The following is a 17,504-nucleotide window of genomic DNA, read 5'->3' as shown; positions in this document are numbered from 1 at the left end:
TCTGAAGAGCAAAGAGTTTGCGAGATGGTGCCTCAAATCATGTTCCAGTGGTTTGAGGTGTAAGTATTTATGCAAGTACAGGATTAACCAGTGAATTTATCAACCATGTAACTACCAGACAAAAAAAAATTCACCTCTCCCAAAGCAGATCCCAAAAGGTATATTGAGTTATTGCTGTTTAAACAACAGTTGATAGTGGCACCTTTGCCTTCTTTATATGTGGGATAAATGAAAAAGAAAGTATGCAGAATACTAATAGCATCAACAGCTTTTAATACTGACTTCAGTGTGAGCAAGGACTGAATTTAGAACAGGCTCTCGAAATTTTTCAGATACATTTTTAAAAGGCTGAATATGTTCCCTGAACAACAGGGAGCCAATTTACACAGCTTCTGAAGAAGCCAGGGCCTGAAATACATTAAACAGCATGACTAAGTAAAATATAGGCTCTAATGCATATAAATTTTATTTACTGAAAGACCCTTTTTGGAGAGCAAAATGAATCACTCATTTTAAAAATACATCCAAATGCATTTGGAAAAAATCTGTGCAGCTTTTTTTTTTTTCTATTTATGCCGTATTTAAACAACACATTTGAAGTACGTGGGCACTTTGTTTTTGAAGCAGCATTTGTGATACTGAGAAATTTATTCCACATGACGATAAAGCTCTAGGCACTTTCAAGTGCTTAGGAGTTCAGGCTGATTGTTTTAAAGTAAACAACATTTTAAAAGAAACTTCTCACGCATGCTTTTGTTAGCAAAGTACTTTGAGACATGAGAAGATTAGCCTTCTTATTACTTTTATATTAAGTAATGTAGAATTTACAATCAAATTAGTTAACTTAAAAACAAAGAGAAAGAAGGAAGCAAGCGAGGAAGGGAAAATGAACAAATTACCTGTCTCGGGTAATAATCCCTTTGAACTTGTTGCTGCTGACTCCTCTCCTGAAGGTGAGGATACCATCGCCTCTGTTGCATATCGTGTGCTAAACAACGCCCCAGGGCTACGAACGTGACAACCAGCCATCCTACATTCCTCAGCCTCCGTGCTTGGGCCATCGTTTTACTTTAGCTCCACTTCGAACACACGCTGCTATCTATCCCTTTGGCGCTCGCCCGTTCTCTTACACTCTCCCTTCTTCTCCAGCTTCTGACTCAGATTAATGAGGCTCTGTGCTGTCACGGGCCCCACCTTTAAACTTTATACATGAGTCAAGCTGTACAGCACACATTACTGTTCCTGAGGTTAACAAGTAACCCCGCAGTTCCTGTAGCTCGATATATACCTAAGTCAGGGTGTGGCAGGCATCACCTCCTCCCCACCTAAGGCAGCCAGACAGAGCTAGGTGATTAGAGCAGTAAATCACTGCCTGAGTAATGCTGCATAAACATATGAGGCTTACGAACTGCCCAGGTGAGTGTCTCGATAGCTTCCTTTGGCTATGAATTTCCACTAGGTTATATAAAAAACCCCAACACCTTAATTTATAAAGGCAGTATGTTGAAAGCAATGGGACAGCAGTAGGAATTTCAGTCAGTGCTCGTCAATTTGCACGTGGCACAGAACATCAAACAGGTGAAAAAAAAAAAAGTTTCTAGAACTATTTCCAAAATGGTATTCATGATGAAGAGCTGCCCCGCGCAGTGGATGCGCACGCGAGACGTAAGCGAGACGTAAATGTTTGTTCAGTCTCTCTGCAGCTGCTTTGATCTAGATATTTTTCTTTCATTCTCATTTCAAAAACATTTGCAAGTTTAGCACAGCAATTGCTGCTTTTCTGTAACCTTCAGCCATTTTCTGAGAGAATAATTCCTCATATTTTGTGCACTTTGTACACCGCTTATCTCTCCAGTACTTTATTCTGCTGCCTCAGGTGCTTACACATGGGAAAAGTCAAGCTCTAAGCTAAGCAAAGTGGCGACCAAAAGAATTACAGCTACAGGAAGAGCGTCAGGGACAGGATATACAACTATGGCTAGGATTTCACCATTCTTCAGGTAACAGTATTACTTTGCAATGTTTACATTATCTTTCATAAAAATATCTCCAAATATTTTTTGCAAATATGTTAACTTCAGCTTTCAAACATTTTCCTACAAAAATAGGAAAGTATCCAGAATTATCTAGGTTCAGGTTACTTCCCTTGGATACTGCTAAAATAAGGAACACCAGGAATCTTCTCCACTGTGTAGGGTCTCAAAGATTTTGATCAAGTCATCTCTGACCTTCTCTCCATTAAAGTAAGCGCCAGCCGAGATTATTCAGCCTCTCACAGGGCATCACAGAAGAATCCCTCATTATAGTGCCTTACACGTGTAAAATGACATTCACAGCCGCACAAAAGCAATCACGAGTTCAATAACCCTACAGTGCTTGTTAGACAGTGAAAGTATTTGAACCACTGAAAGTGCACATGCTTACAAGAAGCACGTTTAATTACTTTAATAACTAGTCTGTTCCTCTAACTAAACCAGTATGTATAGCTGTAGGCAAGACAGAAGATAATGGTACAGCATGGAGGCAAACGCTTCCTACCTGACATGAGTCACCGGCATACTCCGGAGGGCAGGAGCATGTCTCTACACTGTATGCAACGCTGCCGCTTCCTGCGCTGGTGGCTTCTTCCAACCCAACCTCACCAAGGGTTAATCGCTGAGTCTCCGTGAAGTAAAGGCCTCTGATGTGTAAACCATCTAGTCTAGACAGAATTATCATCAGTTCTTCTCTGGATACAAGGTTATTGCTGCTGGCATGCCTGAAGTTTCCCTGCACATTAAGGGTACAAAATGAGCACAGCACAATTGCTTTATAAAAAGAGTATCTGCACAGAAGCCAGGATGACAGAAAAAAGGGAGAAAAAACCCATGGAACAGACCCCTGTAGTGCCAAGTGGTTTGGGGTGGAATAGAGGTCAGGAAAATAAATATAATGAATGTAAACACAGGAATAATGAGCATAAAAAGGGATGTACCCTGTACTTTGAAAGGTACATATGGCTTTGAGATATTGAAAAGTGAAGAAGCATATAGGTTCTTCTTCAGACATCCAAATTTCTTTGAGGTATCACCCACCAAACCATAAAACAGTGGGGAAAAATGCTTTTATTTTTAAAAGTAAGGGAAGTCCTGCAAATCTAATCTTTGAGGGCTGCCTTGATGTGCTTTCTTGCTACTAATAGACAGGGCATTACTGAAAATGGAATCTGGCATGAAGAAACATTATCTTTTTTGCCTATACGTGAGATGGAAATAACCTGGTTTGACTTTCTGAGCACAGATTTAAGGTAGGAATAAACCCTGCTAACTTCACCTGCCTGAATGTTGGACACCCATTCAAAACTAGGTACCTAGACACCAAGGAAAACAGATAACAGTTCATTCCATCCCTATTAAGCACGTCTGGGGCTGTGATGAATCATCTTGCATTAATGACTGATTCAGTATTACTCCACTGGCCCTGGAGGGAGTGGTAAAGGCTAAATTGAACAAGATGCCTTAAAGGTGCTAAAATTAAGTGGTATGAACCCAGAACCTAGGTTCAATGTGGCGGTAAAGAGAGAAAAAAATGTTTATATTAAAGGTCTACAGTATATAAGTTTATATTCACTAACTTTATCAAGTATACATATTACCTGCATATTTTTATGTGTCACTGGGAAGAAAAGGGAAGACCATTCCATTTTCATTTCTTACCTCAACTAGCTGTACACGGCCATAATATTGACGGTCAGGCAGTGGGTTGTTGGGATCCATATAAACAACTTTCATTTGCTGGCCCTATGTGAGAATGAGGAGATAACATTGACATTTCACTAGTTTTTATGATAAAGTGTTCAGATGCAATAAAATTTGGTGAAGCATGTCAATCCTATTCTTTGGAAGATAAAAAATAAGTAATACTAGGAAAACTGTGTGTCATTTTGTCAGTGAAATGGTATAGCAAGCACTGTGTTCTAGTGTCAGCAGGGTTTTCACTGCTTTTGCCTACTAATAACCTTGCTTTCAAATAAAACACCAAGAGAATTAAATTACTGCTTACCAGTTTTCACAGGAACTAGTTATTTCTTTTGAGTAAAAACATTTTTGCATTTTTGAACACTCTCCTTTGCTGCCACACCTTCTTGTTACAAAAGGAGCTGTCTCCTGATGTAATCTTTAGAGCTTGCCTTGGAAATTTGTGGCTGGCATGACGAGGGGAATAAGACTAATATTGGACTGAGGAACACTCTTCGACGTGACATCCTGGTGCACTTTGGATACTACTGTAGTACTTTATGGGGCATGTTTCCCAATGAGAATCCTGGAATACTGAATTAGTATTTCTGATGGTCTGAAGAAACAAAACCGCCCCTTGGGAATTTCAACAAACTGTAAAAGATTTAACTTTTGGCCCTAAAGTGGTTAAATTTAAAAACTGTTAACCTAAAATGCATTTTTACTTCAGTCCCTTGAAGCATTATAATTATGCTTAATGTCATACTGAAGAAAATTCTCACAGAAAATTAGATTAATTACACATAGAATCCAGGGCATATTTTGCAGAGTTGAAGCCATACTTGTTGACAACTGTGCAAGGCATTAATTAATTTTTTTCCACAGGTGCATTTTACAGAGAAAAATCAGTTTTATCTTTTTATTTGCTCTGAAGTCAGTTATGCTTAATAATATGTTACTTTGGCAACAGAGATACGTGTGTTGACGGCTTTGAGCAAATGCAGTAAAATCACTTTTATAGAAATGCACCAAGTTGCTACAGAAGTGAAGCACACTATAGGAGCAAAATTTGCCATAGCTGTCAGGTAACAAAATATCATGGTATTGGTATTGCTTGAAAGAAAAAATAGTATTTCAAAACTTACTGTTAGTTGTATATCAGGTCTCTTATCCAGAAGAACCATGCCCTCACTAGGTAAGCCAAAAGATTTCACTTGGTAACTTAGGAAGCCACCATATGAAGAAAGCTGTAGCAAAAAGCACAAGACCAGAGATACTTTACTGCACTATTGCTTGATATTAATATAACTTTGTATTCAAGTTTACCCCATCTTCCAGCACTATAAATAATATATTTACTCTTTGTTCTTTAGACCAAATGTGAAAATATGTGTTGCTTGGAAGAAATTACTTTCTATTTTGTTTACTTTGTTTATCTGACGTCACTTTTTGAGCAGTACCCATTACTGTTCTCTGTGTACCTGCATTGGGTATTGGTTTTATTTCATACCTGGGATCACGCCATCTGTGTCACAGAGAAATCACATCTTCACATGAACTTTGTTCTTTCCCATACTCCATGGAACAGATTTGGCTCATCAAGAGCAGGCATCAGACAATGAAACTGGTAGTGAACCCCATGAACAGCCACGGATAAAAAGAAGTAGTCAGACTAAGCATGTTTAAAGGTGGCTTTCATAGGCCAGCATTTTCTAACCTTACTACAAACATGAATCTAATCAGGAAATCTTTGCTCCACCTCCTGGAGGACAGCGCTTCTACTGATATCAGCTGGTACCAGCTCTGTTGTAAACAGACCGTTGCTGTAGGTTGAGCTGAAACCACACTTCTTGTGGCTCAACTACAGGTGACCACAGGTGGCCTCAAACCCAACCAAATACATAGGCTGCTGCCCAAAACAAAGACTTAGGCAAGTATCTGTGAATCATCTGACCAACAGCTTGCCTGGGTTGTGTATGAGTGACTCAGTTCAAAATATATTGAGAGGAAAGGAAGCTCCAGGCACAGCCTAGTTAGTTTTTGTTCCAAGAAGAGCCTAGAAGGAAGGTTTGTAGGTACTAGGTGAAATCAGGTGTTTTGCCACAGATATACTACTCTGTTTTGCACCACTTGCTGTTTGCCCTTAGAACTTATGCTTGGTTTTGACATGGGAGGAAGAACTGCTTTGTCAGGTTTTGGTGTTCTGCAGGTAAGCACCAGCCTTTGATCTACCCCTTTCCATACACTTTGCTGTATTACAAACAAAACACAGACATTTTCAGTACTAAATTTGTTCCTTGGATCACAGGGCCGTAATTAATGCTATTATCTTTAGCCAACTGCATTTTCAATAACATCATTCGGAACATTGGCTATATTTTGCCAACACAATCAAAACAACTCTGTATAAATAAATTTTTTTCAAAAATATAAGACAATTCAAATTAGAGCTAATTTCCTGTTTAACACACATTTTAGGACTGCACCATGTGACAGGATGTTATGCTACTGCTTTTTTAATGAACTTTTCTTCAAAATGGGAAAATATTGGTGTTATAATCTACCCTCTGTATTCTATACCTACAGTATTTATTTTCTAACAGTAAGAGTGGTCTATTAAATAGAATGTTAAAATACAAAAGAGCAGAAAATGGGGACGATGTGATCTGAATTTCTCAATGACTGTTAGATTCAGCACTGCTATAGATTTTACATTGATTCTCTTTTAACGTTGCAAACAAAAGATAGAGAGAGGAAAGAAAATATACTCTGCTAAATATTAATGTTCCAGTGGAACTAATTAAAAGGTTTAACATAATGAAAGATAGTATTTATACCCTCATCATACTGAAAAACGTCTGGAGCAATCTTGTTCGCATTTTCTGAACGAGGTGCTGTCACTGGAAGTAGACCAAAACCTGACATTTTCAGAATACAATAATGTGAATAATTGGTAAATTTATGAGCTTGTAAAACTAGCAGCAAGATAGTATTTTGGGGGGGACTTTGGCTACTGCAGTATTGCCCGTGCTAAAATATATACTTACACACAGTGTACAGTAAAAGCAAGTCCAAAAATAGAACTATTTTATTTACAGTGTTGTCACGGTAAATAAAAGCAAGCTATGGCATGCATAGTTAGATATTGGGGCATGCAACATAAAACTCATAGTACTGTTCTTAATAGCTGTGGTTAAAAAGGGTTATTGCCTGCTTTATACTTTGTTATGGGAACAACAAAAGTCCTTTTGGTTTAACACTGTAATAGATAACGTACACTTTAACATGAAATCTCTTTGAAAAATAATTTGTAGATATTGAAACAAGAACCTCTATAACATTAACAAAAAGCACCCTAACTAAACATGCTGTTCAACTGAAAGATATGTACCTCTGAGCATAGGAGAGCAGGGTGAAAAATGCTGCTCTAGTCTTTAAAATGAGGACTAAGAGGAACTTCAAAAATTGCACCATCTTTAATGCTCTGGTGTCTATCCCATTTGTTTCCGCTTGTGTGACAGCAGGATTGCATCTGAAAAGCCTGTGTCCCCTACAACTGGCTAGCAACTATCGACACTGTCAGAGCTGCAAACAGGTAGAACCTGGGGCTCTGGGCCTGCAAGCCACTACTAGCAAAGTTCCCCCTGGTCAGTGTGATCCCCAGCCTGAAATGCCGATAGGTACTAACCACGAGCAAAAGACTGCTCCTATGCATGAGCAGAAAGAGCAGGAAGCAGTTCAAAGGACACCAAGGTTAGAAAACCAGGTGTTGTTCTTCCCAAGCAACATATCGAAAGCAAAAGGTTGGGTTTTTTGTGTGCCACTGAGCACGTAATCACCTTTTATTCATTTGGAAATCTGCCCAGGAGATACTCTAAGGAGTTTAAAGGATACTCGGGCACTTTGGCAAGCTCTATGTGTTCTTGGTTTCAGAAAAGCGGCTGAAGATACCAGCTCCTGAATCATAGCTCCTGACGATGCTGTTTACATAAAGATCTCTCTGGCACCAAGCAAGATGATTAATTCTGTTATTGGTTATAGTTTTAACACTGTATTCAGAAGTAAAATGTTGTGACTTCTGACATGACAAGTAAGACAGATACGAATCTCATGAGGGAAGAGAGAGAAACTTATCTAAGAAAAACAATGAGATGCTTTATCAGCGATGCTGGCAAAAAACGAATACATGTTATTAAAACAGATGAGTTAGGTGTCATTTACCTTCTCTCCCAGGTAAGACAGTGGTGCTTTCCAGTACAAACTATGCACTGAAGCAGGCAATTCTTGAACATCAGCCACCACACTATTACTGACTGGATTGAAAGTGACTGGAATGTCAATATTTTCATCCGCTGCCTCCAAGCGCCAGTTCCTCATGTCCACAAACTAATGAAAATACATAAAGAAAATAAAAGTTTGTCTCATCTTTTATTAAACTTTACCAGCACCAAGTAATGAGGAGAAATTGTTTAGCCTCTATAATTCCATTAGCCTGAAATTTAACCCCTTCAGAGCCAGCCTAAAGTCTTTGTGTAACGGATGTTGCAAGGACCTCAAGAGAGAGCATAAGTGGGACAGATGTACCAAAGCTACTTGGGATGCAGGCATTTGGTTTGTCACCTGCAAACTAAATTCTATCTTCAGTCCCATGAAGACATAACCCTTCTGGAGGTGACTAGGAATTGTGTACACAAACCCAAGGATATCATTAAGAGGTGCTTTTTTAAGTCCATTCCAAAATCAAACCAAGGACACTAACCTAAAAGACGGAGCGTGGACCTGTTGTGGTAGGTTAACTGGGAGGGAGGGGACACGGAAGGGTATTTTGGAGAGGAGGCAATGTAGCCTAATATTCTAGCTCTTTGATGCACATTTTATGTTGACGGCTGTTGTTTTATGAAGGACCATACAACCTGCCATTTTTCATTATGCTGGGGGAAAGACAGCATAATGCATATGTACTAGAACAATTCTGTAGTGGGTTGCCCTTGGCTGGCCAGAGCAAGAAAACAAAAAAGTAGACATGTTTTCAAAAACAGTCTTTGGTGAGGACAAGTGATAACTAGAGGAAGTTTTCCTAAAGCAAATGGAAGTTTGCTACTGGCTTCACTGAGGCCAGATTTTCATCCTTTGCTTGTAAACAGTAAAGTGTCACCATCTGGATTGCATCTAGTCTATGTCTAAGCCTAAACTAAACTCCTCATCCATCATTCTAGGACTCTGTTTTTTCTTTTTCTTGCATTGTTTCAGGCATTTGTTGCTTCTTTTTCAGTCTTCAGACATCTTACCATTCATTTATGCTATTAAAAAATCTGTCTTCTTCTTTCTTCACACTTTTATGTCATGTCTTTTTTTAGGGAGGGAAGAAAGACAATTTTTAGAATCTGTGTAGAATCTGTCACACATTTCTTAGGTTTCAAAATGCATCTATGATATAGACATGTAAAATGACACACGTGCTTATCAAAGCACATTGAAGGAGACCATTGACTTTAATGATGAACTAGTGTCTAAAGACAAAGCAATACATGCCCAGCTCAACTTCAGTCCAACTAGTGATTTGTAAACAAACAGGTGAAAAGGGCCATTTCTGCTGAAAGGTACTTTCAGACTACATTTAAGTCTTAACAAGGCTGCACCAGATCTGCACTATTGCTTGCAGAATATTTCGCATCCTTAGAAACTAATAAAATATATTTTCAGTTTTGGAAGAAATCTGGCATTTCCTTAATGGAATAAATGTAGGTTCATGATAGGAAAGAAAAAACTATTGGATACACCTTGGTTCGACGACGATTTGTGCTGCGACAGTTGCTGGTTGCCCCAAAACAAAAGCAAGAGGTGCATCCCCTGGAATTAGAAGGGTCCAGATAAAAGGATCCTGGTCGGCAAGTATCACATTCTGCACCTTCAACATTCTCCTGTTAAGACATAGTTGAAAGAAATCACAGAGCTTTCCTTTTGGTTTTGGTGAGGCCCCCAAAACCCCCCAAAACCTCCTGCACATAAAAGAAATATTCTTTCAGAAGATGTATGTATGGAAACATTAATGAAAATGTGTGATTGTCTGGATACATCATACTCTAAATGCAAACAAAACTGACTTCTTGGAGACTATCTTAGTTCTGAGCTGTCTTTCCAGTTTATAAAGTGAACCACTGAGTAATAAATATTAGTCAGAGGCAGCTGGTAACTTCCCTGCCAAAACCCTCCTGCTGGCTTTTCCAAACCTACAATATAAAAGGTCACTTGTGAAAGTTCACATTTATCACATTTAATTATGCAGATCAGAATAAAAGAAGATTTCCTGGATATAATGATGTGGTTAAATGTCAACTGACAGAACATGGCTAAAAAAAGCATGGGACCTGGTTAACATCCAAAAGCCGAGATGCAGATGCATAAAGCGGATCTGTGCAGGGTATAGACTGCTTCAGTGAATCAATGGACATCTACTCTGCAGCTCTCTAACATCCTGCAAAGCCTAAAACCACCTGTACAACTGACAGATACTGAACTCATTAAAAATGGCATTTAACTGCTACCATGATAATCTGTGCAGATACTGCAAGGCATGATGGTTTTGTACAGCTGCATTTAATTTTTACTGAAAACTTTATGATAAACTCACTTCATTCACCCCGTTAAATACGAAATAGTCACTGATGTGCAAACAACGCTTGTGAATGCAGAAGTAATTTGATTTATCTGACCTTGCAGAGACAAATTCCTGTCTGGGGATCGCAAACATCTGGTTCTGTTCCATCTCTGTTGCAGTTACATGGCACGCAGTTTGGGAAACCGTAAGTACCGGGAGCACACTGATCACACTGCCGTCCTTTTATTCCTGGTTTGCATCTTTATCAACAAACAAACACAGAGGAGGGAGTCAGTAGGGGAGGCAGGAATGGAGCAAGGAAGGGAAGATTAAAACAAAAGGCAAGTGGGTCTTTGAAGTGATTTCATGGCTATGACACAACTTTATGACTTCCATGGAGAAACAGCAGCAAGTTAGTATTGTTCTCAGATTCTAATAGTGACATGTTTTATATCGTCATGGTACTGATTAGGAATGGATTTGATTTTGAAGGATATAAATGTTCATAAGTGAATTAAACTTCTGCAGCTATTCAGTGCTTGCAGTGCAGAACTACTCCCTCTATACACCAATGTGTGAAACATGGATGTTGTACACAGGTAAGCGGAGCTGGAGAAAGATTTATAGCTGGAGGGTGTGACTTGGCATTTCTCAAGGCACTCACCTGCTAACAAAAAGGTGGAGAATCCTAGGCATATGAATAATTATGGGGACTTCAACCTGCCACAAGGCTTGGGTAAGTTTACAACTGTTCACCAAGGATAAAATCCACTTTGCTCACAGTGAAGGCTGAATGCGTTGGATTTACTTAGGTGAAGTACAGAAGAAGCAAAAACCACCAAACAGAAAAATAAGGCTTGAGATAAGAGAGAACACCTTTCAGTGGCAGCAGCTACTTCATCCTATCTTTACAACAAATTTGCACAGACTGATAAAACTAGTGAAAATGTAGGGCTGATGATCCCTCTTGCTTCTGTTTATGCTGGTAAATTTTCTGTCAGCCAAAAGGAGGTGTCAAGATAGTAAAGATCCATTGATAAAGAATGTCTGCCACCACCACCATGCACATCTTTACATTTTAGTTGTGATAAGTCTCAGCAAGTTGGTGGAGTCTGCTTTGGCTCTCAGTACCAAATTTATATGTGCACTAACACTACAAATTTAATGGAAATAAACAGTTAAATTATGCAGACAAGGCAGACTGCATTTCATATATTATATGAAAGCAATTACTCAATTCACCAAACAATGGGCGAGGTTGCTCAGAGTCTCTCTGAATGCATTATCCCTCCACATAGATAACAGGAGCTGGATGGGGACTTTGAACTTCACGTAATCCACAGAAGGAAAGGTACTAGTCAGAATGTAGTAGTTAGCTATATACTTCAGTAAGCAGTCCAAAAGTATTTGCTTCAGAATTTTTTACCAATAAGCCATCATTTCTTTGATATTAAAAATTAGGCTGCACATGAAAAATATCACCATTATAATCAGGCAATACAGCTTTTCACTGAAACAGGAAAATCTGACTATTTCTGCAAAAATTATCCTCAGTTTTGCTTGAGTAGAAATATCCTAAGCCCTTTCTTTGAAATATTAGTTTTTAGTTGATTGAAGTATGTATTTTATTTATTTTTGCATAGTATTTATTTTTATTTTCTTTTTATTGTATTGGGAAAATTAAAGCAGAGACTAATGAGATTAAGAATGCATCAGGAAATACAGAATATGCTACACTTCAATGTTGAACCCCAACTTCCACATATGAAAATTCTAGTTTTGCCCTTCGGATAAGACAATTACTCACTTCATGTGAAAAGGACAGACTTAGGAAAATAATTTAAATTCAGAAAACAATATGAGTATTCTCTGAAAATGAGTATTCTCTGTCGTATTTACAGGACTAATGGCAGAGCAGGAAGGAACATACTTCTCTTTGTTAGGACTCTGCAAAAACACAGCCAAACCAATCAAACTGAACTAATCCTGGCCTTACACAACCTACTGGCTGTCAAGTATTTGACTTGCTATTTAAGGACTCGATCTCCCCAAGGAAATAATAGAAATGTTCAACTACACTAATACAGCATCTGAATTTAAGATAATTCCCTATGATTGTGCCTGTATGCTATATATGGACTGAAACCCAGACCTCACACTGTGGAAGGACAACTGCAAAATTTTAAGAATTTGGGAGATAATGTACACCTTTACAAATGATGTATATGTCCAGCAGTCAGGAGCTCTGATCTGAGGTCCTCTATGAGATCACAGAGATTCAGGAACTTACCATGAGTGACAAGGCATGTCACTGGCAAACAGAATGCAAGCCCAGGAATCCCAAATCCCACCTGCACAAACCATGGTTCCACTAAAACATTGCGGGTATCCCTGAAACAGCTGAGTCCTCACTATCACCAAGCACTGCTTAAATCCCTGTTCATCATCATTAAAGTCTCCCACATCCCCTCCAAATAAAAGAAAGGTGAAGCAAACCACTCATACATCGTTTATAATGCACATGGCCCAAACTTACTTGCATTGCCCGTTGTTTTTTTCACATTCTGGGCTTGCCACATCAATGACTCCTCTTTCTGAACAGTTGCAGCTCTCGCAGCCAGCAAGAGGGTGATAGCTGAAGTAATGTTTCTCACACACTTCACACTTTGGTTTCACAGTACGCGGAGGGCAAATGCATTTACCAGTCACATCATCACAAAGACGCAGTCCACAGTTGCATGCTAGGTCAAAGAAAATGTTCTACAAATTAATCATATCTCAACTTAAAATGGTCAACTCTTATCGAACTTGTATATGAAACAAACACACACAAACCGTACGTATAAAGGACATGATTCTTTTCTCTCTTTCACTAGTTTTAAGATCAGCAGGCTTGTTTGACTTCAACTATTGCAATGATGTGAGACTGAGACAAACCAGGGTGATGGAAACCAACTATCTGACCGTAATGGTAGTTTCCAGGAATATCTTGAGACCTTGGCTCTTCTCCACAGATTGGTTGCTTAGCTTCACCACAGGTTGCCAAGCATTAAACATTTGGCTATCAGAAAAAATTTCTTCACCAAAAGGGTTGTCAAGCACTGGAACAGGCTGCCCAGGGTAGTGGTGGAGTCACCATCCCTGGAGGGATTTAAAAGCCGTGTAGATGTGGTGCCGAGGGACATGGGTTAGTGGTGGCTCTGGCAGTGCTGGGTTAACGGTTGGACTTGATGATTTTAAAGGTCCTTTCCAACCAAAACGATTCTATGATTCTATGAAACAATTAATAATTTTGGTGTTAAGGGCACCACTTTTACAAAGTAACATTAATAAACATAAAGAATAATATCTGGGAAAACAGGTGAACATTGTTAGTGTAATCTATAAATCTGTTGATATTATTAAGAATAACATCAGAAAAAGAGGAATTAAAAATGCTGACTCTGATTATGTATGGCAAATCTTGAAGGTATAAACTGGGATACAACAGTTACAACTTAGAATCAATTTAGCCACCAGTGCAGAAAAATCCATTTGACTGAAAGAGTGGCAATATGGATTTCAACCAGTAAAACTGTAAGCCTACTACACCTATCAGACAGCACATGCAAAGGCACACTTCCTTGTGAACTAGGTGTACTTAAAGGGAATGGGGTTACTTCGGTGTTAAAATGAAAGCTATGCTATGCTAAATCTAAGATCGCTCAACCAGCCTCTCATAGGATCAAGCCCTAAAAAGAAACATGAGGCTGTGGTACCTATGCAGTAAAACCATAGAATTAAATAAAAGGTCGGGTCAGGTAAGTCCTGAGTAAGTCTGAGCATGTACTTACACTTGCAGAATGGGAATCCATAGTAGCCAGTTTGGCATCGGCTGCACTGACGACCGATGACATGAGGTCTGCAAATACACTGTCCTCCCAGGGGGCTGCAAGTAGGGCTCGTGGCACCTGTGCTATGGCAATTACATGGCAGGGCTCCGTTGTTGTAGAAAGCCACTAGTGACCTTACAGAGTCCTTACAGAAGGCCGATGATCCTTCTGGGCTATTTCAATCGAAATATAAATCATGTAAGTACTGGCACTTGGGCATTGTTATGAGCGTGCTTTGCAGTGGTTCAGTAAATTAGGGTCCTGTCTTTCAAACAGTTCTTTGACATAAGGATGGCATCAGTACACGTGCAAGGATATACTTTAATTAAATTAGTGGTGAATGGCTTTGAACATGCAGGTAAGAGATTTTTTTTCAAAGAAAGTACGTGTATTAGTCATATCAGTTCAGACATGCCAAGCAAAATACCAAAGATGGAAATACCAAAAACAGAAAGATGACATAGATTTTCCTCTTTTGTACTGTGAGCAATAAAGCTCTACCTTTACATTTCATTTACAACAGAAAGTCACGGAAAAATGACTCATGGAAATTTAATGGGCCAGCATAAGCCATGAAAAGCATTTTAATGTAGCACAATGATGGGGATTTTATACATATGTCTTTAATACAGACTAAAAGTAATATTAATTCCCAGATTGTTGTCAACATTCAGTTTTTTAAAAAGCGATGCTTACTCAATATAAAAACTGTTTCCTCCACATTGGCTGATAAAATCAAATGACTTGTCCACTGTCTTTTTGTCAAGAATTTTGTAACTGTAGGTGTTTGCTGGAACAACTAAGACATTTTCCTTAAAACAACAAGAAAGCTAAATTGTACATTTCAGAGAAAAGCAAAAGACACAAGCTAAGGCATTTATGTATTTAAATGTTGCTTCATTATGTGTTCTGTTTTTTCTCAAAACCCATAACATTTTAACTGAAAAAAATAGGAAAATATACTTCTTATCTTCCCCCCCAGTTGTGATGCTACAAGCAGTGTACAATAAAAACAGTGTATAGCACACTAAAAATTTAAAATAAAACAGCAGCAGTGCACAAGATCCTAAAAATCTGAAACACTACACTAAAAGACAAATTCTTTCTTTTTGACTTTCATCTTTGCATCTATCTATTTCTAAATGAATGGTGAAACCGAGAATAACATTTCCAAGTACATTCATGTAATAAACGCACCAGAACCAGCATTCTTGCGTCAGGTATCATCACTGTAACAGAGACCTCGGGTTCAGAAACGTCAAGCTCTATTTGGTTTTCTGCAATCACCTGATCCCGGCAGCCAGAGGTATGAGGGCAGAATGAAGCATTGAAGGAACCTAGAAGAAAAAACATAATGCCAAAAAACACTCCATGTGCCAAAATGCTGAGAAAGGAAAGTGGTTAGATCAAATTCAGATGCTTACCTGACCACACACGTCCTGCATCCACACGCACTTGCACAGGGAACATGGGGTGTTCTGGCTGATAAAAATGTGCCACAAATACGTATCTGCCCAAGCGAGGTACTCTGACACTCAAGGCAATCTGGTTCTGCAGAAACAAGAACAACTCTGATAGTATATTTGTTTCGTGAAATATTCCTGGGTTTGTGAGCTGTGCTCTGTGCCACCCACCTGCAATGAAAGAGAGGGGGCTTAGCATCTCTCAGGAAGTTAAAAATATCTCCAAAGAATACGGTATTACAACTGCACGGTCCTATCTGTTTGCACACCAAGCATATCTAATACTCTTCTGCAGTCAGTGAGACTACTGTGGAGTTTAGAAAGAAGCTGGCACTTTTTTGTCTCTTTCTGTATATTGTCTTGGTGTCTTACTCCGTCTGCAATACTTTGATCATATCACATCATTCAGTTCTGATTCTCTTAAAGTGTTTCATCTACTTAGCTTTACTAAGAACATACTTTGTGACTTAGGAAACAATATTTTCAAAATATGAGATACCTGTAACGGTGTCAAGGTGACTCCATTAACTGAGTCAGAAGGTAAAGGGGCAGTCAGTGGATCATATAGTATATTTCTCCGTACTTTGGAAATTTTCCCATCCTTGAATGCATCCAAAACCAAAGCTGCTGGTGGAGTTTCGTACACTGAGGGAATGCACGTTGCACTAAACACAGAATTATAGTGATTACTCTTGGGGCCAGGAGAATTTCTTAAGCATCATAAAAGGGAAAGCAGTCAACTCACAAAAGTCAATATATTAGACTGTATTACAATTAGAAATGCAATAGTAACCCCTGTTACTCTTTGGATTCTATGTAAATGATCAGAAAGTAAATGAAAACAGGAGGTATGGATTTAATTCACAAAGGGGAAAATGTACATTAACTGATTTTATTCACTCAAAATTTCCATAACCTGAACAGTTTGAATGGAAAGAGTTTGCTGAGGGAGCCAAGAGTGTTAAAAAAATAAATAATTTTTAGTTAATCCAGTTAGTTACATTCACCAGAATCTGTACTAATATTGAATTCTCAGTTCTACAAATATTTACATAGGTGTATCCTTTAAACGTGCAAGTTTTCCCAATGAAGTCAATGGGACTACTTAAGTACTTAGAAGTGAAGTATACACTCAAATATTTGTAGAATTGAAGCCAAAATAAATAACAGTGCTCCTTCAAAGCATCCTTATTCATTCACTGCTGTGTTTAACTATTTCTTCCTTGGTATATTTAATTCTGAAGAACTTAACTGAGAGAAGTATTTTCCAAGACTGCAGGAGAAAGTTTTTTGGGGGGTTTCCTGCTAGTATTTGTTCACTTCTCATAAGTACTCAACAGACAATGATTAATCTTTGCTCAAGACAGGCCCAGAACTGGAATGGCAAGTATGTTTCAGGGCCAGGATTGAGATGTATTTGCCAGGCCTGTGTGGGAAATCACATGCAGCATCCGCTTATAATACTGTTAAACTGAGCCAAGACTATGCATCTTTCAACTTGGTGAACACCAAACACTTTCAGGAAAGCAAAAATGCTGTCAGATAATGGTCTTAATAACAGAACATAAACATATAGTAAACTATGCAAATATAACAAGAGTTTAAAAAAAAACAACACAAAACCAAAGCAAAAGATACAAATTTCTACATTAGCTTTATTTTAAGTGATGTTTTTCATCCAGCTTCTTTCCCCCATTTTACTCAGAATACAAATGTCTGGGAATGAAAAATACTTTTGGTGCAAGGACAAGTATCTTCAGTCTTAGAAAGCTTCTCTCAGTTGTAACACTCCAAGCAGGAGAATTAAAGCTGGGATTCAATGCTATGCATGCTTGGAAGCCAAGTACAGTCACAT

General features: G+C 38.6%; 1 protein-coding gene across 1 annotated transcript in view; it reads right to left on the bottom strand.

Annotated features, from left to right (window-relative positions):
* Positions 1–17,504, bottom strand: part of LAMA3 (laminin subunit alpha 3) — a 130,957-nt gene that overhangs the window by 38,881 nt on the left and 74,572 nt on the right. The window contains exons 30-41 of the mRNA XM_068396018.1: positions 16,149–16,314; positions 15,611–15,737; positions 15,384–15,523; positions 14,883–14,998; positions 14,148–14,359; positions 12,851–13,055; positions 10,430–10,574; positions 9,497–9,637; positions 7,938–8,102; positions 4,862–4,963; positions 3,696–3,779; positions 2,539–2,769 (exon numbers count right to left, since the gene is read on the bottom strand). Coding sequence (XP_068252119.1) covers positions 2,539–2,769; positions 3,696–3,779; positions 4,862–4,963; positions 7,938–8,102; positions 9,497–9,637; positions 10,430–10,574; positions 12,851–13,055; positions 14,148–14,359; positions 14,883–14,998; positions 15,384–15,523; positions 15,611–15,737; positions 16,149–16,314 — 1,834 coding nt within the window. The remainder of the gene's footprint in view (positions 1–2,538; positions 2,770–3,695; positions 3,780–4,861; positions 4,964–7,937; positions 8,103–9,496; positions 9,638–10,429; positions 10,575–12,850; positions 13,056–14,147; positions 14,360–14,882; positions 14,999–15,383; positions 15,524–15,610; positions 15,738–16,148; positions 16,315–17,504) is intronic.

This window comes from Nyctibius grandis, chromosome 3 (genome assembly GCF_013368605.1).
Source record: "Nyctibius grandis isolate bNycGra1 chromosome 3, bNycGra1.pri, whole genome shotgun sequence".
NCBI lineage: Eukaryota > Metazoa > Chordata > Aves > Nyctibiiformes > Nyctibiidae > Nyctibius > Nyctibius grandis.
Note: the sequence above shows the minus strand (reverse complement) of the source record. Positions and strands in the feature narration are given on the sequence as shown.